This window comes from Belonocnema kinseyi, chromosome 6, assembly GCF_010883055.1.
Source record: "Belonocnema kinseyi isolate 2016_QV_RU_SX_M_011 chromosome 6, B_treatae_v1, whole genome shotgun sequence".
Taxonomy (NCBI): Eukaryota; Metazoa; Arthropoda; class Insecta; order Hymenoptera; family Cynipidae; genus Belonocnema; species Belonocnema kinseyi.
Window position 1 is genome coordinate 39,510,158 of NC_046662.1, and position 21,006 is coordinate 39,531,163.

Below are 21,006 nucleotides of genomic sequence, written 5' to 3' on the forward strand. Positions count from 1 at the left end.
GGGGGGGGGGGTATAAATGGGCTGCAGGGCGGCTGCGGAAGCGTTGGGATGCTGGGCTTGGTCAGGTAGCTGTTCACAAGAAAGGCGGTGTGAGCCGGGGCGTTGTCGTGGTGCTACTTCCAGTCGGCTGCGATGTCTTGTCGAACCCGATTGACTCTTCGGTTGAGTCTCTTGAGCACTTGTACGTAAAACTTGGCGTTGACGGTTTGTCCAGGAGGAACAAATTCATAGTGGACGATGCATTGTCGGTGTTTGTCGAAGTCGAAGGTCTTCCAGCACGGTCTTCATCGGCGACCTCTTCCCGTTCCTCCAAAAAGGCCTTGTGCCACCGAAACACACCACTTCTTGCTAAAGCAACATCTGGGTAAGCCTGCTTGATCATATCAAACGTCTCTGTCGCAGATTTACCGAGTTTCACACAGAATTTAATCGCGTACCTCTGCTCTAACGAACGCTGCATTTTCGGCTTGCACCACTCACAGAAACACGTCGCGTGAAAATGCCTGTCCTGACTCTCCAAGTGCTCGGAGGCAACTGACCAGCCGCTCGATTGTTAGCTAGGAACGCCCTCTACAAAATCCAGTCGGTGCGCGCACGCTCCGAAGTACAGTCGCGGCGGAAGAAAATCAGTCCTATTGCGTTCCGGAAAAACCCTGTATGCTGACCTTTGCCGCTCTATACTAACCCACTCTACTTTTAGTTAATGATGTCAATTACTGGTAAAAGTCACAAGTGATCCATTTTCTTGAATTCAGTACGGTTAATTCGAGCTAAAAAATTTGTTAGGGTATTTTTTACCCATAGTGCCAGTTAAGGGTTAAAAACATAAACGTGAATTTAGATTAACAGAGAGTTAGAAAAAGATTGAGGTAGAGAGATAAAGGATGAGATGAGATGAAGAAGAAGGGATTAAAAAAGATAAGCGTGAGTTTAGATTGACAAAGAGATAGAAAAAGATAGACGAAGAGGAGATTAAAAAAGAAGAACGGGAATTTAGATCAATTGAGATTGAAGAATATTGACATGAATAGATAAAGGATAAAATAAGATAGAGAAAGGAGAATGAAAAAAGATAGACGTGAATTTAATTTGACAAAAAAATATACAAATTATTGACGTGGATAGACAAATAATAGGATGAGATACAGAAGGGGTTATTGAAAAAGATAAACGTGAATTAATATTTACAGGCAGATAGAAAAAGATTGACGTGGATAGATAAAGGATGGGATGAGGTACAGAAGTGGGGATTGAAATAGAGAGGATCTTTTTACTTCCAGAAGAGCGCTTAAACGCAACGTGGAAGGCTATGGAATGGAGGCATCGAATTTATTCTTCTTTATTTATGAATATATCTTCCAAGAAGGATTTTGATATATTTTAATAAACAATATTTTATCAATTACAGGATTTAAAACCTGCTAATTTGTTGATAAATAAAGATGGAATTTTAAAAATTGCCGACTTTGGATTATCTCGTTTGATATGGGAAGACGTCAGTCGGCCTTATTCTCATCAAGTAGCAACTCGCTGGTATAGGGCACCCGAATTATTGTATGGTGCCAGGTTTTATTCAGCAGCCATCGATATGTGGTCGGTTGGATGTATTTTGGGAGAAATGCTCAATAATGCTCCCCTTTTCCCAGTGAGTAAAATTAGCAATAAAAATTTACTGATATGAGAAGTTCGGGAATCGGGAACTCCAAAGATACAAGCGTGAAAGGGATTCCCACTCCTGCGACGTTCAGATTTCGGAGGTATTGCGTGAGAACGCTTACAGGCCTACTATGTGCACGCTCACGTCGAATGCAGGGCAGGGGGAGGGAGAAAATTCAGCTCCCTCCTTGGGAGTCGAGATGCTCGTAACTGTGGATCAATCATAGTTTTGAAGCTCGTATCTTTGGAGTTAGAGTATATCTATCTTAGAGATCCTTTAGGGAGAGTTGAGACACGTTTCCCCCTTCAATAGTCGCCGCTGTACCGGAACTTTGAGATTTTCATGGGGCGTGAAAAGTTTGAACAGTTTTATTTTTGATTAATTCTTTTGTTTATGAAAATTTTGAAGTATGTGTGTTTCAAAGTCAATATTACTTTCCCCTAGCCTTAATAACTAACCTTCCCAATAATTAATAATGTTCTTGTTTGAGTGTTGTCTATATTCGGAATTAAATCCTCTTAAAAATGAAATTGTGATTTGAATATAGCGCCAACTCACGCCATGAAATCGGTAAAACCGTTAAAAGACGGGCAATGTGATTTAGTGATTGGGATTATTCTCTCGAATTTCCTAATATGCAAACTAAAAGTACATTGGGTAATTATTAATTAAGAGCGCACAATAAAAGGAAAATAATTCATTTTTAATTTTAATTTATTAACATGAACATGGCAATTTCTAAAAAATCCCTATTCCAAATTAAAATTTGTCACAATTCGAGACTTCCCACTATAATAGAAAATTTTGTAAATAAAAATAATTCTGATTTATGGCACGGAATTTTTTTAATTAAATATAATTGCGTCTTAGAACACGGAATTTCCTTAAGTACGTTTTAATTTTGCCTTAGTACGGGAAATTTTGGAAAATATTTTTAATTCTGACTGAAAAAAATTGAATTTACAAAAGCAAATCTCTTCATCATCCAAATTATGGTAAAAGAGTGTTACTATATTTCTGAATTAAAATAAAAAATGTTGTAAATAAATATGATTCTAACTTGAATTTGAGGCAGGAAATTTTTGTAAAGAATTGTAGTTTTAACTATTAATTCCAAATAAATTTTCAAGAATAATTCCCGTTTCAAGTCAAAATTCGTCACAATTTGAAAGTTCCTTCTTCTAAATGTTGGAAAAGGGTAGTTCTGAATTAGGACAAAAAACAGGTAAAATTAAGGTAATTTTGAATTTGGATAGACAATTTTCGAAATGTACCTAATTGTGTCTTGAAACAGGGAATTTTCTAAAAGAATTATAATTCTTAGTTTGGAACAGACAATTCCATAACAAATTATCATTTTGTCTTAGAACAGGTAATTTTCGACATGAAACGGGAAATTTTTTAAGATAATTTTTGTTCTGAATTCGTCATATTTTGACAATTTCTTGTTCCAAATCGAAATTTGTTTGAATTTAAAAATTCCTTTTTTTGTGAAAATAAAATTTTGCCATAATTTAAAACGATTCCCTCTTCCAAGTTTTAGAAAAACGGAGCTGTGATATTTCTCAATTATAACAAAAAATGTTATAAATAAATGGGACAGGGAATATCCGAAAAGAAGAATTTTTGAACATAATTTTTATTCTAATTTAGAAGGGAATTTAAACAAAATTCTCTGTTTAATTTCAAAATTTTAATCTTTTTACATATGTTCCGTGCTTAAAATCTTTATAAATATCTTGAAATCTTTAAAAACATTTTTACATCCCTTAAATCTTATTAACTCTTTTTAATGGATTGGGTATGTAAAATCATCCATCAGACACCCTAAATATACAATAGAATGTGTTTAGGGCCTTTCAAATTAACAAAATGAAAAATGCATGTTTTGTACAAATTCTTTAAGTCCTTAAAATTCCCTTTTTTTCAACTTGAATTTTTCCAAATGGAGTAATTTAAAATACGAAGAATTTCAAAATAAATAATATCAAATTTAGAAGTATTTTAGCTAGTAGAACAAACAAATTTTCAATAATAAAAAAGCCATCTGTATAATTTTCAGGGTGAAACTGATATTGAACAATTAGCAATAGTTTTGAGACACTTAGGTTCACCAACTAAAGAAACCTGGCCTGAAGTAACTACATTGCCGGATTATAACAAAATAACATTCCCTTATCATAAGGGTATAACTTGGGAAGAAGTGATTCCTGACGCTCAATCAGAAGCTGTTGATCTTGTCAGAAATATTCTTCTTTACAATTCATGCAAACGTTTAACCGCAAGTGAAGTATGATTTTTTTCTTCATTTATAGTCCACTTCTCAAAATTTTAAAAAGGTGACACTAATAAAGTAAATTTTCTTCCAGGCACTTCTTCATGAATATTTTCACTGCGAACCTTTTCCCTGTTCTAAACAAAAATTAATTAAACCACCTCAAGGACATAGAGCTCGATTGAAGTCGAAGGAAGTTGACGTTAATGTAAAATTGACTCAACTTTTTAAGAATATATTAAGCATTACGTGATTCTGGCATTTTTACTTATATAAATATAATAAATAATTATTTTTTGACATCCATTTTCAAAATATTTTGATAGCAAGTAGAAGACGAAGATGTATGTATATGAAGAGCTTTCAATTTACCCACGTACTAATAGGCCAACAAAATCCCTGAAATTTTGACGAGTTTGAGAATATAATCGTAAATAAAGGTAGATTATAGATCCTCACTGGATTTTTCAAATCCAGTGAGGGGAAGAGGAAGGTTACGCAGGTAGCAGTGGAGGAAATGATGACTGCCCGTCCGCTTAACCCAAAGCTTTTTTGCGATTTTAATAGCGAGTATCGAAAGTAAGCTATAGCGGCCGGAGTAGTAGGATGAGTTAGGGTAGGAGGGGTTAGGGTTGAGCTGAATGCGGAAAACCCAAGGTTATGGTTTTCAGAAAAAGAAGTGGAATGGATAAGGGAGGTGACTGGAAGAAGAAGGGAAATACGGTGCAGGAGGTTAAAGAGTTGTGCACCTAGGCTTTCTTTTTCGGAGGAATAGAGGAGTTGATGTTCATATAAAAAAGAGAAAGTAAGAAGGGCAAAATTAGTGATAAGACAGGTTTAGGGACTGGGAAAGAACTTTTTCGCGGATAATTTTGGAAAGAGGATGGAATTGTAACGGGAAGTCTAACGTGTAAATATGAGGAGACATTTTTGGAAGAAGGGGGAAGTGAGCTGGTTAGAGAGTGTTAGTGGGAGAAAGAGAACAGACAGTGGTGGGAAGATGGAGGTTGAAAGGGAAAGGTAGTTTAGAACGAAGGGGTTGTAGAAGGATGGGAAAAGCGCAATATTTGTGTAAGAAAGGAGGGAAAGGAAGTCAGGAGCTTATAGCGAGGATGAGATGCGGATCCGTGGAGGATTTTAATAGGTTATAGCTTTCTAGGGAGAATAGGATGAGTGAATTGTGGAGATATGGGTATGCAAAAGTAGAGCACTAGTTGGAGGACTGTGAGGAGATTGAAAGCAGTAGGATAGGTATGGAGGTATTGTTGCATGAAAAGGGGTACAAAAGAGCAGTAGCATAGGTGAAGGGGGTGTGGGATAAGATGCAGACGTAAATAAGGAAGGAGGAAGAGGAATGGAAAAGAAAAATAGATAAGATCAGTCTTGCTCGTTGCTGACAGGCCGCACAGTCGCCATCACTGTTCCTGCCATAACTGTTTTTGTCAAATGTCGACGTTTTGAGACCCCCTGAATCCGAAAAACAGGTTTTTACGAATCTGTCTGTCTGTCTGTCCGTGCATGGTTTTTTTTTGTTAGCACGATAACTTTCCAAAGATTTGACTAATTGGATTTCCTTTGGTAAATTCGTTTACTACCTTAAAATGAAGGTCAAGTTCGTTAGGCAACCATTTTGGATACAAATTCAAAAAGTGAGCGTATTTTGAAAATTTTTGAGACCACTTTTTTCAAAATTCAATAATTTTCTGTGCAAGCGATACTTTTATGAGGGATGTCTTGAGGACATGCTACGGACGTCCTGAGGATAACCTACGGACGTCCTGAGGATCTTATCAAGGATGTCCTGAGTACAACTTACGGACGTCCTCAGGATGGTATCAAGAATGTCCTGAGGACAACCTACGGACGTACTAATAATGTTATAAATGTTCACGGTGTGAAACCAAGTAAGACATGTCAATAAACAATTACAAAAAGAAAAACACAAATTGCATTTTTCATTCTAATTTAAAATTCCCGCCAAGCCGGATGCGACTTTTACCGGCAGTGCATTTTTGGTAATGCGATTAAGTACGGCTAAGCTGTCAGCGCCAACAGCTTTTAGTTAGCGACCTGCTTAATTCACGTCGTTGCTACACCAATTTACTCTTATTTCTTAGCAGTTATCGGATTTTTTCCGAAAAACCAGATAGTAAGCGCATGTACCACCACCGCGAAGCCCCTTTTCAGGGTCTATAAAATTTTCAAAATGCATTTTTATAACCTCAAAATTGAAATATCATCAGCCGTTGGTAAGTTTTGAGTGTTTCATAGATGTTACAATTTGTATGCACCCGTTCCAACAGCCCTAATAAGAAGGAATTGAAATTTTATGACGAATTTTAAATTAACTTGATAAGAGATATCTAATTTATTTTTAAAAATTTTCGACAGAATTTGATGATATTTTTATATTTATTTACAATTTGAAGAATTGTAATTTTTTAATTGTAAGCATTGGAAATAAGTTTCGTGAAACGACGATATCAGTTAACAGTATCTTATCAGTAAGTGTAAGTCAGATGAACATACATTACATAAAATTGTAATATTCTGAGTTCATGGGCAACAGGAATCGGATGCGAAGCATGTTTCTGAAATTGTTTTCTTTATCATAATTTATTTTTATAGAAAATGGGAAAATTTTTTGTAATATTGTAGTTACATTTTTTATAAATTTATAGAGATAATTATATGCTTATTCTTGATCCTGGAGCCATGTTTCAAAATTTTTTATAACTACAAAAAAGTTTAAAATCAAGTAGAAAATTAACAATGTGGCTACCATTTTTCTGCAAATTAAAATGTCTAAAAACCATTTTTCCAAACAGAAAAAGTTTTTCAAATGTATGAAACGAACGTCACCAATGCTCTTGCTGTCTGAAGTATTTATGAGGAAATGATTAGATACCGCTTGTGAGTCGAAAGAAAGAAAAATATATATTTTAAAAAAATCCTATTTTTCGAAATACTGAAAAACGGTACGAAATATCGAAACATTATCGTTAAAAAATCCCAATTTCGAAATTCTCTGACTTTCCCTGGCATTTTTTTTTTATTTTTTATGACCGTTCCAATTTTTGTTTAGGTATCAAAACAGTCTTGCACCTAGGAGATCAATGATGCTAATGCGAACAAATGTTTGTTTTTAAATATATAAAGACAAAATTTTGAAACGAAAAAAAAAGGAAAATTCAATTTTTATTTAACACAATTCATTTCCTACCACGAAAAAATAAGTTTTTAAGAGAATAGTTAAATTTTAAAACCAAAAAGAGGAATTTTCAACAGGAGTTAAATTTTCATCTAAGAAAGATTTTGTAGTCGATAAAGAAAAAAATCTTATTCAAAATGTTTAACTTGCAAGTCAAAAAGACGAATTTTCTTCAAGATAGTTGAATTTTCGATAATAAAAAATGAATATGTAATACAAAGTTTTACTACTGATCCAAAAAGTATTAATTTTTTACAAAAATAATGAAGTTTTTAATCCAACAAAGACGAGTTTGGAAAAAAAGTTGAAATTTCACCTAAAACGGATATATTTTCAACTTAAAATCGAATATTTATGTTTTCAACACAAGGGTTAGATTTTCAACCAAAAAGATTTTCTGGGATTTCTAAAATCATTATTAAAAAATTGTTATCAAAATTTTAAATTATGTAAATTGTGACTGTTTAAAACAACAAAGACAGATTTTCAATAAAATTAATTAATTTTCAATTAAAAAAGATCAATTTTCAAGCAAAAATGAAATAGTTATATTTTTAATTTGAAAAGATGAATTTTTAACAAATTATTTTTTTAAGTTAAGAAAACTAAATTTTAACTAAAACAATCAATCTTGAACGAAAAAATGATTTTTTTAATAAAATAGTTGAATTTTCAATTTAAAAGGTCAATTTTATATAAATAAAGACCAATTTTCAATAAAATACGTGATTTAAAAAAAAAAAAGATATATGTAACCAAAAACAGAATAGTTCAATTTTTATTTAGAAAATTTTTTGTTTTCCAACGACAAACAAGAAAAAATTTTCAACCATATAAACTATTTCTTAACAAAAAACATAAATTTTTAATGAGATAAATTTTTTACCAAAATGACGAATTTTCAACAAAATAGTTGGAATGTCACCTAAATCAGATAAATTTTCATCTTAAAATAGAATGCTTATATTTTCAAAACAACAGTTACATTTTCAACCAAACAAATGAATTTTCAACTATGAAAATAAGTTTGAGTTTATCGAAAACTCCATCTCTATCAGGTTTTCGATAACATTCCCTGACTTTTCCTGATCAGTTCTAAATTCCCTATGGTTTCCTAACTTTCTGGGATTTCTAAAATTATTTAATAATTATTAAAATGTTTCAATTGTGAAAAAAGATTTTGAATTAGGCATCAAATAAAAAATGTTCCTTAAACAGTGAATAAAGAAAAAAATCTTATCCAAAACGTTGAATATTGAACCCAAAAATAAGAATTTTCTGTACAAATTATTTGAATGCTTAAACCAACAAAGACAGGTTATCAACCAAATTAATTAATTTTCAACTAAAAAAGATAAATATCTGATCAAAAATGAAATAGTTATAATTTTAGTCTAAAAAAATGAATTTTCGAGAAATTAGTTACATTTTTAGTTAAAAAATTAACTTTTAACTAAAACAATGAATCATCGTGGAAAATTAAAAAAATAGTTCAATTTTCAACTAAAAAAGATTAATTTTCTATTAAAAAAGACCATTCTTCGATAAAATACGTGAATTTTCAAATAAAAAAGATATACCTCCAACCAAAAATATACTAGTTAATTTTTTGTTCAGAAATAAATTTCAATAACAGAAAAAATGTCAGCAATATAATTTCTTTTTTAAAAAAACGTCAAGTTTTAATGAGATTAATTTTTTGCCAATAAGACGAGTTTTCAACAAACAGTTGAAATGTCACCTATAACAGATCATAAAATTCATAAAAAATAATAAAAATAAATTCAACTTCAGTTAATCAAAAATTTCCTGTCTCTATCAGGTTTTCCCTACCTTTATCTAATCAGTTTTAAAATCCCTGACTTAACCTGATATTCTGGGATTTCTAAAATAATTTTTTTAAATTGAATAAAAATTTTTAATTATTTAAATTGTTAGAAAATATTTTGAATTAGTTGTCAAGTATAGTGTTACATAATCAATCAATTAAAAAGATCTTATCCAAATTCTTAAGCTTTCAAGATAGAAAGACGAATTTCCTGAGAAACAGTTTTCGACAAGAAAATATGAATTTTTAATAAAAAAGTTGAATATTCAATCCAAAGAGAAGAACTTTCTGTATAAAAAATTGCCTCTTTAAACAACCAAAGACAAGTTTTCAAAAACAAAAATTAATTTTTAACTAAAAAGATCAATTCTTAAGTCAAAATGAAATAGTTATACTTTTAGTTTGAAAATATAAATTTTCAACAAACTAGTTAAGTTTTTAGTTCAAGAAAGTTAAATTTGAACTAAAACAATAAATCTTGAATCGAAAGAATTATTTTTTAACAAAATAGTTGAATTTTCAACATAAAAGATGAATTTTCTACCAAAAAGGTTCAATTTTCAATAAAACACGTTGATTTTCAAATAAAAAAGATATATTTTTAACCAAAAATAGAATAGTTCTATTTTTTGTTTGAAAAAAATCCAGCAAGAAAAAAAGAACAAATTATCAAACATATAAATTATTTTTTAACAAAAAAAAAAGTTTTAATGAGATTTTTTTTACTAAGAAGACAAATTTTCAACAAACAAATTTGAATTTTCACCTAAAATGGATACTTTTTTAACTTAAAATATAATAGTTCTATTTTCAACACAAGAGTTACGTTTTCAACCACACAAATGAATTTTCTATCAAGAAGGTAAATTTGAAAACAAAATTGTTAAGTTTTTAAGAAAATAATAAATTTAACTTCAACTTCAGCTTATCGAGAATTCCTTTTCTCTATCACGTTTTTCATGGCATTCTCTGACTTTTCCCCATCAGTTTTAAATTCCCTGACCTTCTCTGATTTTCTCGAATTTCTCAAATTATTTGATAATTTTTTAAATATTTAAATTTTTAGAGAATAAGTTGAATTAGGTATTAAATAGAGTATTCCATAATCAATCAATTAAGAAAAAAATCTTATGCAAAAGCTTGAATATTTAACTCAAAAATACGAATTTTCTACAAAAATAATTGACTGTTTAAACCAACAAAGACAGATTTTTTCAACTAAATGAAGAAATTTCAATTAAGAAAGATCAATTTCTATACAAAAATGTAATAGTTATAATTGTAACCCTTAAAGGGCATACTGGGTGTTAATGACCCAGCGACTTGTTTGCGCTTTAAAAAAACGTACCGAATTCAAGAAAATGGATCATATGGCGCCAGATTAACAAATGACGTGAAAACCTATTTTTCACATAATTTGGATTTTTATAATTGGTACACAGTTTAAGATCAATAAAATCGTTTAATCGCGCAAAGTACGGCGTTTCTTTTTTCATTTAATTCAAGCTTTTATTTTTTAGAATAAATACCTTCTTTGGAACGAATTTTATAAGACTAATTTTATTTTTGAAGCGCCGTATCTCTAAAGTATTCAAATAAAATTTCAAGTAAAAATATCTAAAACTTAAAAAGTTATAAATTTTAGAGTAAAAGAAGTAATTTTTTAATTTTTTTCCAAAAAGTATTTTTTAAACTACTTTAAATTTCAAAAACTGTTATGAAACCTTTTTCTCCTTAAACTAGATAGATTAAACATCATTAATTGATTTTCTTGTAAAGAAGCTATTCAATACCGTCGGCACAACACACGTTTGAATACCCTTGGGTACTTAACACCCAGTTTGCTCTGTATGTAATTTTACGGAAATGTGCCCTTTAAGGATTCATTTTAAAAAATAAATTTTGAACAAATTAGTTACATTTTTACGTTAAAAAGTTAACTTTTAACTAAAACAATCAATCTTCAAAAAAAAAAATAATTGAATTTTCTACCAAAAAAGACCAATTTTAATTTTATTCAATTGAGCAAAAATCTCACATAGCTATAAAGCACATTTACAAGCTAAACGAAGTATACACTTAATATACAAATTTTCAAATTTTTAATAAAATTCGTGAATTTTCAAATAGAAAAGATATATTTGCAAACTAAAATAAAATACTTAATTTTCTATTCAGAAAAATAAATTTTCAATAACAAAAAAAAACAAATATTCAACAGTATAAATTATTTTTTAACCAAAAACAAAGTTTTAATGATATTGATGTTTTACCAAAAAGACGAATTTAAAAAAGTTGAAATGTCGCCTAAAAAAGATCAACTTTCAGATTAAAATAGAATAGTTATATTTTCAAGGAAGAAGATAAATTTTTTTGAAATGTTAATTTTTCAAGAAAATAATAAAGCTAACTTCAACCTCAATTTATTAAAAATTCCCTGTCTCCATCAGTTTTTCTCCAATATTCCCTGACTTTTTCTGATCAGTTTTAAATTTAGTTTAAATTTTTTTAATGTTTCAATTGTTAGAGAAGATTTTGAATTAGATATCAAATAGAAAGTGTTCCTTAATTCCTCTTCTTCGCTTTGATGTATGTCGATCTGCCAATGAGCGTAAAATACTAATTTATCCAATTGGAATTGATTAAAATCGTGATATTGGCAATGAGAAAAATTTCACATCTAATATTAAACATTTGGCTAGCATCTTCTCAGTTATTTTCTACGCGTCGCATGGAAAAGTGAAAACAAAATTCACTTGAAGTTAATAATCTGCAAAATGGATTTTCTTCTTACGAAACTCGTTATGGTAAGTAGAATTCTAGTTGGTTCTAGAATCGGTCAAAGATCAATGTAATATTATACAAATAATTAATTAATAATTATAAACTCCTTGATTATAATTCAAATTAATTAATGATGAAATCATACTTGATGAATAATTACGAAATACAAATAGTAAAGTTGACAAATTTATTAAAGTGCTATAATTGCATTAAAATGTCTGAATTACGTCTCAATTATTCGATCTTATCTTATCTTATAATAAGCATTAATTACCTTTATTTTCTACGCAATTAAAAATGTCTTAGATTTTTCTTTATTCAGGTAATAAATTTTTCGACGCTTTTACCACTTCAGTTTCTGTTCCTCTAATTTATTAATTAAAAAAGGTTTAGATAAACTTGATTTCATAAGAGCGCCAACTATTATCCAATTGTGATACTCACAACAGATAAAACGAGATTGCATATATATCTGATGCGTCGAAGCCGTCGACAGTCATTCAAATTTCATCTTCTAGTCAACTTCGTTTGTTCAGGTGTTCCCCAAGTGTTTCCCAATTCATTAAGTGCTGGAAGATAACAATTTCAACATAAAAGAGGTAACACTCATTTAAAATAATTTTTATTTCTATTTTTTTTAAGAAAAAGGTCTTTAAGACTTCTTTCATTATTTTTTGGAAATGTAATATTCAGGATAGAATATTTTTTTACAAAAAATTATTACTTTAAAAAAAATTAACTTTCAAACAAGTATTTCAATTTTTAAAGGAATTTCCAACCATAAAAAAACGAATTTTTAACAAAATTGTTGAATGTTTACCTAAAACAGATACATTTTAGACTTAAAACAGAATAGTTAGATTTTCAGTTAAAAAAATCAACAAAACATAGGAATTATGAATTCATGAAATCCTAAACAAATATCTGAATTTTTAAAACAAAATTTCAGGTAGAAAAAAACGAATTTTCAACAAAATAGTTAAATTTTTACCTAAAATATCTAAAATTATAGCTTAAAATAGAACAGGTATATTTTCAATTACAAAAAAAAGAATTTGAAAAAAGTTAATAAAAAATTAATTTCAAAATCCCATTAGTTACTAAGAGGATTAATATTCTACCACAAAGGATGAATTTTTAACAAAATGTAGGAATTTTCAACTAAAGAAACGCATTTTTAAACACACAGGAAAAAAGTCAATTTGCAGTTAAAAATGTAATTTTCAACACAGTAAAATAAATTTTCAGCATAGTAGTTACATTCTCAACCAAACATCAATAATTTTTCGACCAAGAATTAAATGAAGTTAAAAATTTCAAAAATAATTAATTATGAAGAAAATTAAAAAGGGAATAATTAATAATCAAAATATTAATTCGTAATTAATTAAAATTAAAACACACAGAAAATAATTAAATTTGCAGTTAAAAATGTAATTTTTAACGCAATGAAATAAATTTTCAGCATAATAGTTTAATTTTCAACCAAAAAAATCAATAAATTTTTGACCAAGAAGAATTTTCTACCAAAAATGATTAATTTATAGCAAAATACATTAACTTTAGAAGAAATGTTTGAATTTTTTCAGGAATTTTCAACAGAATAGTTAAATTTTTACTTCAAACAGATACATTTTTAACTTAAAATAGAACAGTTAGATTTTCAATATAAAAAAAAAATAGTAAATAAATAAGAAATTAATTTAAAAACTAATTAGTTACCAAGAAATACATGAACAACCAAATAAATCAATAAACTTTTGTAAAAAAATATAATAATTAAATTTTAATTTAAAAAATTTATTTTCAACCAAATAAAATATTTTTTCAAACAAAGAAATAAATGTCCAACAAGAAGATTTATTATTAATTTTCTACTGAAAATAATAATGTTTTAGGAAAATACACAAACTTTCCAAAAAATATTTGAATTTTTTAAGGAATTTTCAATCAAAAAAAAGACTGCCACCAAATAGTAGAATTTTTACCTCAAAACGACCAGTTTTTAACAAAATAAAAGACATTTTTAAACAAGAATATTAACTATTAATTTGCAACCGAAAAAGTTTAATTTTAAGAAAATGCACGAACTTGCACACTAATATTTGACTTTTTAAAGTATTGTTCAACAAAATAGGTGAATTTTTACCTAAAACAGCCACATTTTTAACTTAAAATAGAAGATTTATATTTTCGGTACAAGAATCAATTTTCAACGCCCATGTAGAATTGAACACATTAGATAACAAAAAGATTAATATTCTGCCACAGAAGAATAATTATGAACAATATACATGAATTTTCAACCAAAGAGTTGTATTTTCAGCTAAACATGGAATAGTTGAATTTTTAGGTAAAAATTTAATTTTTAAGCAAATAATATAAATTTTCCACGTAATAGTTACATTTATAGTCAAACAGATACAACAGAAAGTGGAATAGTTAAATTCTCAGTTGAAAAAAAAATTAATTCCCAAAAAAATCAAATAAATTTTCAACCTAATAGGTACATTTTCAACCAAACAGATCAATACAATTTCTACAAAATGAATAGTTAAATTTTCAATTCAAAAAATTAATTTTCAAACGAAATGAAATAAATTTTAAACCAGAGATATAAGTTTGTAACCAAGAGGATAAATTTCCAGCCAACAAGATTAATTTCGTATTGAAAATGATTTAATCTTTAACAAAATACATGAACTTTCAAACAAATGTCTAAATTTGTAAAGAAATTTTCAACCTAATAGTTAAATTTTAAACAAAAAATTAAATAGTTAACAAGAAAATTAATACTCTTCCACCAAAGGCGAATTGTTAACCAATAAGTAAAATTTTCAACTGAAGAAGATGAATTTTCAAGCGTAAAAAATAATTTTTAACTATATGTATAGGTCTTGTAATAAAAAGGTTTTTCAACTTAAATGATGAATCATCAACCAAAAAAAGGATTTTTTAACAAAGTAGTCTCATTTTCAACTAAATAGTTGAATTTTCTACAGAAAGAATAATGCTAAGCGAAAAATATGATGGTTGATATTTCGACCAAAGAAAATTTTTATTTTAAACTGAAAAACGTTAAATTCAATAAAAAAGAAATTTCCTGCAAAAACATGAATTATCAACTAAAAAAGATGAATTCTGGAAACAAATAAAATAGTTAAATTTTCAGTCAGAAAAATTAATTTTCAACTAATCAAAAACAGATTTTCTACGAAATAGTTAAATTTGGAACCAAAGAAGTTAATTTTTAACTAATGATTAAAATTTGCAGCTAAACATGAAATAGTTACATTTTCAGTTTAAAATTTCATTTTCAACATAATAAAATAAATTTTCAACCAAAGAAATACATTTTCAAACAAGATTAAATTTATACTAAAAATAATTAATTTTTAACTCAATAGATGAATTTTTAACTAAAATAATGGAATATTCATTTGCAATAGTTACATTTTAGAACAAAGTGATGAATTTTCAACTAAAATGATGAATCTTCGACTAGAATATTTAAATTTTAAATAAAAAATATGAATTTTCGAAAACAAAAATGATTTTTCTACCGAAAAGATTAATTTCTAGCAGAAAAGACGAATTTTCAACTAAAAAAAAATCAGTTTTCAAAAAAAATTAAAAAGTTAAATTTTAAGGTAAAAGCATTAATGTTTAACCAAAGGGATGAATTTTGAACTAAAGTTATGGAATATTCGATTAGTGCATTTAGATTTTAAGTAGAAAAATTAATTTGAAACTATAAAAAAGCTGAATTATCAACTAAAATAATGAATCTTGAACTAGAATAATTGGATTTTCAACCAAAAAGAATTTTTTTAATAAAAGAGTTTAGCTTTCCGCCAAGTAATTAAATATTTAATCGCCAAAAAGATGAATTCTAAACGAAAAATTTAATAGTTGATTTTTCAAATAAAATACATTTTAATTTTTAATCAAAAACAGTTGAATTGAACCAAAAAAGACGACTTTTCATTATGAGTTGAATTCTCAACTGAGACAAATTTTTGGTCAAGAGAGAGAAAAAATTTCAAAAAAACTGTTGAAAATTTAAGCAAAAAGATCAATTTTCAACCAAGGAAATTTAGTTTCTACCAAGAACAAACTTTTAACCAAAAAAAAAGAAGTTTCAACAAAAAAGATCAATTTTCAAACAAAAATAGATTAGTTATATTTTTAGTTAAAAAAATTAATCCTAAACCCGAAAAAAATGAGAAAACATAGATAAAGTTTTAATTGGAATAGTTCATTTTTCAATTTAAAATACTTAAATTTTTTTAGTTAAATAAAAAAAGAGTTTTCAACAAAATAGCTTATTTTCAAGATAAAAGATTCATTTTTAACCAATAAAATTAATTTTCTACCAAAAAGAATGAATTTAATTAAAAACTGAATTTTCAATCAGTTTCTTAAATTCTCAACTAGAAACGATCAATTTTCAACCAAAAATAGAATAGTTAAATTGTCAGTAAAAAAAAATTATTTTTAAACAAAAAATCATCAAAAGAAAGAATCATTATTATTCAATTTTATATTGAATTTAAAAAAAGAGACCCTTTCGACGGAATTTCCTGACAATTCCATATTTTCCAGGTTTTCCAAGTCGCTAAAATTTATTATGACTGACATGCAACTTTTATAAGTTATTATTTTTCAAGGTTTAAAATTTCTTAATTTCTCTTTAAAACTAAAGATTTCACGAAGATGTGAGATGTTTTCCAAATTTTTGATGTGCGAAAAAAGTATTTTGAAACGGTATTTAAAATCCAGAAAGCATCAATTTTACCAAAATTTTCAGTTTTAATGACAAACTCAGTCCTAACATTTTTCTTAATATGCATAATTCATAGAAAAGTTTTAATTCTTAATTACCAATATTTTCCTGTACCCAATTTAAACTAAGTATCTTCAGTCGGAGTGAGAGGTTAAATTCAAAATTTTACATTTTTATTAATGAACAGTGCATCTAATTATATTTAAATACTTTTAAAAAGCTAATTAAACTAAATTATTCAGTGCATTAAAACTTTTTTTATTGAAAAACGATTGCGATAACGATTACGAACGATTCTAGATATCTTCTCTCATCACGAGAAAAAAATATTTGCTTCAAGGTTTTAGAAAATCCAAAAATGAGTATGAAAAAATAGAGGAAATATCTTGAAAAAGGGGAAATCTCTCTTAAAAAAAGGAGGAGCTGTGAAGCCTGAGATAATCAATGTTTCATAAAATATGGAATTAATTATTTCAGGGGAAAAGGGGATAAAGAGATGAATTCTTTTAATAGGGGAAAGGCGAAATACTATGAATCTATGGATTAAAAATAAAATGAAAGGAGAATGCAAAAGGGAAAATACTGTGAATCTATGAATTTAAAATAAAATATAAAGGGGAAATGGTAGTGGAAAGGGGGAATAGTGTGAATATGTGAATTTAAAATAAAATAAAAAGGGGAAATACTAGGAATTTATGTATTTAAAATAAAATAAAAAGGTAAAAGAAAATACTAGGAATCTGTGAATTTAAAAAAATAATTAAAAGGGGAAATATTGGGGATCTGTGTATTTGAAATAAAATAAAAAGGGAAAATAACATACGATTGATCTGTGAATTTGTAAAAAAATAAAAAGGAGAAAGGGAAAGGAGAAATACTATGAAACTGTGAATTTGAAATAAAATATAAAGGGGAAATAGTATGAGAAAGTGGAAATATTGTGAATATATGAATTTAAAGTAAAATAAAAAGGAGAAAAGTAGAAGGGGGAATATTGAGAATATGTGCATTTAAAATAAAATAAAAGAGGAAAAGAAAATATTGTGAATCTGTGAATATAAAATAAAATAAAAAGGGAAATATTGGGAATCTGTGTATTCAAAGTAAAATAAAAGGGGTAAAGAGAATACTATCAATCTGTGCATTTAAAATAAAATATAAAGGGGAAATACTGAGAATATGTGAATTTTAAGTAATATAAAAAGGAGAAAGGGAGAAGGGAAAACACTGCGAATCTGTGAATTTAAAATAAAATAAAAAGGGGAAATATTGGGAATCTTTTCATTCGAAATAAAATAAAAAGGGAAAGCAAAATACTATGAGTCTGTGAATTTAAAAAAAAAAGGAGAAAAGGAAAGGGAAGTACTGTGAATCTGTAAATTTAAAATAAAATATAAAGGGGAAATAGTAGGGGGAAGGGGAAATATTGTGAATATGTGAATTTAAAGTAAAATAAAACGGAGAAAGGGAAAATGCTATGAATATGTGCATTTAAAATAAAATAAAAAGGGGAAATATTGGGAATCTTTGTATTTAAAATAGAATAAAAAGGAAAAAATACTGTGAATGTGTGAATGAAAAAAAGGAGAAAGGGGAAATACTGTGAATCTGCCAATTTAACATAAAATAAAAAGGGGAAATATTAAGAATCTGTGTATTTAAAATAAAATAAAAAGGAAAAAGAAAATACTGTGAATCTATCAATTTGATAAAAAAATAAAAATGAGAAAGGAAAAGAGGAAATACTGTGAATCTGCGAGTTTAAAATAAAATGAAAAAAGGAAATATTGTGAAGAAAAATATTTTTTTAAGCTTCACAGGATGAGAATCTTGGGGTGCAGCGACATTTGCAGTATATTCACACGAAAGAAAAAAATTAATACAGCTTCGGAATCCCAATTAGCAAGATGTCTTTCAACCCTGGACCTAACAGCTTTAGGAATCGGATCCACACTCGGAGTAGGAGTCTACGTGTTGGCTGGATCGGTATCTCGTGATACGGCTGGCCCAGCTGTTATCATTTCTTTCGCTATCGCAGCATTAGCGTCAATGATAGCAGGTACCGAAAAATAAAAATTATATTGTAATCAAGGTTTTTTCAGATAATTTATTGCTGGAATTTAATACGTATTCGGAACTCAACAAATTAATTTCATATTATTTGAAGCAAATCTATATAAAATCATCGTGGCCGTTTTAATTGAGAAAAAAATTCTCCGTTTTTCCCAGTTCAAATGAATTTTCACGGGAATTGACATAAAAAAATTGGAATAATTAGAGCTTGAAATGTTTTCATTTTACGTAATCAGATGCCGACATTTTTTTATTTTTAACTTTTATACATTGAAAAGTTCAAAGGTTTCGGGGTAAAAAATATTATTCCACGCTATTATTTTCAATGCTCTAAATAGTATAAATTGAGGAGCCACTTGATAAATTTCTAAATGTTTTAAATTATATCATTTTAAGCAATTTTATAGATGGCATTGATAATTGAAGGATTTAAAATTTGTTGGAAAATAAACCCTTTTTAAAATAGAAGTTATATTATTTTTATTTTAAGTTGCTTACAATGAATAATTGTTTAATTGTTATTTATGAGACAAAATTGAACAATTCGACTTAAAAATTAAATACTTTTCAAAATGGAATAATTAAAATTATAACGTTCATTCTTAATTCAGCAGGACGACTTAAAATCCTGAAAAATAAAATTTTCCATATTGTTAAATTCCCGAAATTATAAAATTGCCCCAATATAAAAATCCCAAATTGGAAAATGCCCGAATAATACAATTTCCTACTGAAAATTTGCGAATTATTAGATATCCGAACTAGACAATTTCCGAATTTTAGCAATTAAAAAAAGATGTTTTAATTAATAATATTTATTTATTCAAATTTAAAGAATAATTTCTTAATTTTTATTTTTTTAAACAATTTTTTTTAACTTTCATATAATTTAGTGCTAAATCGAATCCTGCAAAGTTTGTTTAGAAAATGTTGTTAAAGTCGGAGAAAATTTAGGGAGAAATGTTCTTTTTCGCTTGAGGCGCAAGTGTATTTAAGCGAATTTTTATACAGTTTTTATGCAATTATTTTTAGTGAAAATTTTTTTAAAGTCAAACAATAACTTTTAAAAACTTTTAAACATTAAAAAAATTCTCTTCGATAAAAATATTTGATTATTGTATGTTTAGTAAATAAATAATATTTATTACGAAACAATTTTTTTAATGATTTAAATTCGTGAACTTTCTAGTTCTGATATTTTATGATTCGAGAATTTTCTTTCGGTAATTTTATTATACGGAAATTGTATTATTCGTGAATTTTACAGTGTCGATAATTTTATTTTTCTGACTTTTACAGTCGTCCTATTTTCGAAATAGTGAATTCCTGAAATTATAAAATTGCTCAAATATAAAAATAACTAATTGGAAAATTTCCGCACAGTTTATAATATAACTAAATTTAAAAATGTCCGAAAAATAAAATTTGCGACAGAAAATTGCCGAATGATAAAATACCCTGTACTGCGAGTTTGAAGAATTTAAAAAATTATTTTTCAATCCGTATTATTTGTTTATTAAAAATACATTAATGAAATATTTTGATCAAAGAATATTTTTTATGTTGGACTTTTTTTATTATAGTTTAAATTTATAATTTAAATAATTTTAAACAATTTCAGCTTTTTCTAAATGTACATGCCTTTGTAAATCTCTTTGAAATTATTGTTCTTGCAATAAAAATCCTGTTCTTGTGTTGTTCTTTTCCATTAGAAAATTTTTTTTTCAATTGTTACTTCAGATTCAAACATATAATTTAAAAATAATAATTAAAAAGAACTTAAAACATGCAAAAAATGTTGTTAATAAAAATATTTAATTATTGTAATTTCAATGAATAAATATGATTAATTAAAAAAACAATTTTCCAGCTACATTTTCGTTCAAAAATGCAACTGTTAGGTTGAAAATTAATCTGTTTTTGTTGAGAATTCAACTATTTTGTTTAAAAAGTAAAAATTTTGATTAATTTAGAAAAAATTCAAAATCATTTTGTGAAATAACTCATTGTTTCATTTTAAGAACTAGAACAACCGTTCAATTAAAAAAATTAATAATTAATTTATAGTTACAACTGTTTAACTCCATACGTTTTTTATCACAACAATTTTACTTCAAGTGCTTTTAATTTTTAATCTTTGGGTCTTCTTCTAACATAACTAATAAACCTAATAAAAAAAGTGTTTAAATATAAAGCGTTGGAAATTAAAGCGTGGATTTACGTTTTCAATCAAAAATCTTTGAACTCTTCAATTTATAAAAGTTAAAATTTTGCAAATTTGCAGTTTAGTTTCATATACGAGGGTGGATTGATAAGTTTCCGGCCTGACCAAGAAAAACAACGTTTTTAAGAATTTTTTTTTTTTATTTCTCAACATAATCTCCTCCAAGGC

General features: G+C 27.3%; 2 protein-coding genes across 5 annotated transcripts in view; both read left to right on the plus strand.

Annotated features, from left to right (window-relative positions):
* Window positions 1–5,401, plus strand: part of LOC117174653 (cyclin-dependent kinase 20-like) — a 13,264-nt gene extending 7,863 nt beyond the window's left edge. Inside the window, exons 3-5 of one of the 2 annotated variants that reach the window (XM_033363937.1) lie at window positions 1,409–1,645; window positions 3,720–3,947; window positions 4,027–5,401. In XM_033363937.1, coding sequence (XP_033219828.1) covers window positions 1,409–1,645; window positions 3,720–3,947; window positions 4,027–4,185 — 624 coding nt within the window. In that variant the 3' untranslated portion in view covers window positions 4,186–5,401. The remainder of the gene's footprint in view (window positions 1–1,408; window positions 1,646–3,719; window positions 3,948–4,026) is intronic. The other variant, XM_033363938.1, reaches the window with a different exon arrangement.
* Window positions 5,402–11,702: 6,301 nt separating this feature from the next.
* The window catches only part of LOC117174504 (cationic amino acid transporter 2), a 52,055-nt gene continuing 42,751 nt past the window's right edge, over window positions 11,703–21,006 (plus strand). For 2 of the 3 annotated variants that reach the window (XM_033363682.1, XM_033363679.1), the window contains exons 1-2: window positions 12,265–12,354; window positions 18,354–18,600. In XM_033363682.1, the coding sequence (XP_033219573.1) occupies window positions 18,363–18,600 (238 nt within the window). In that variant the 5' untranslated portion in view covers window positions 12,265–12,354; window positions 18,354–18,362. Of the gene's footprint in view, window positions 11,779–12,264; window positions 12,355–18,353; window positions 18,601–21,006 lie in introns of those variants that run through there. The other variant, XM_033363680.1, reaches the window with a different exon arrangement.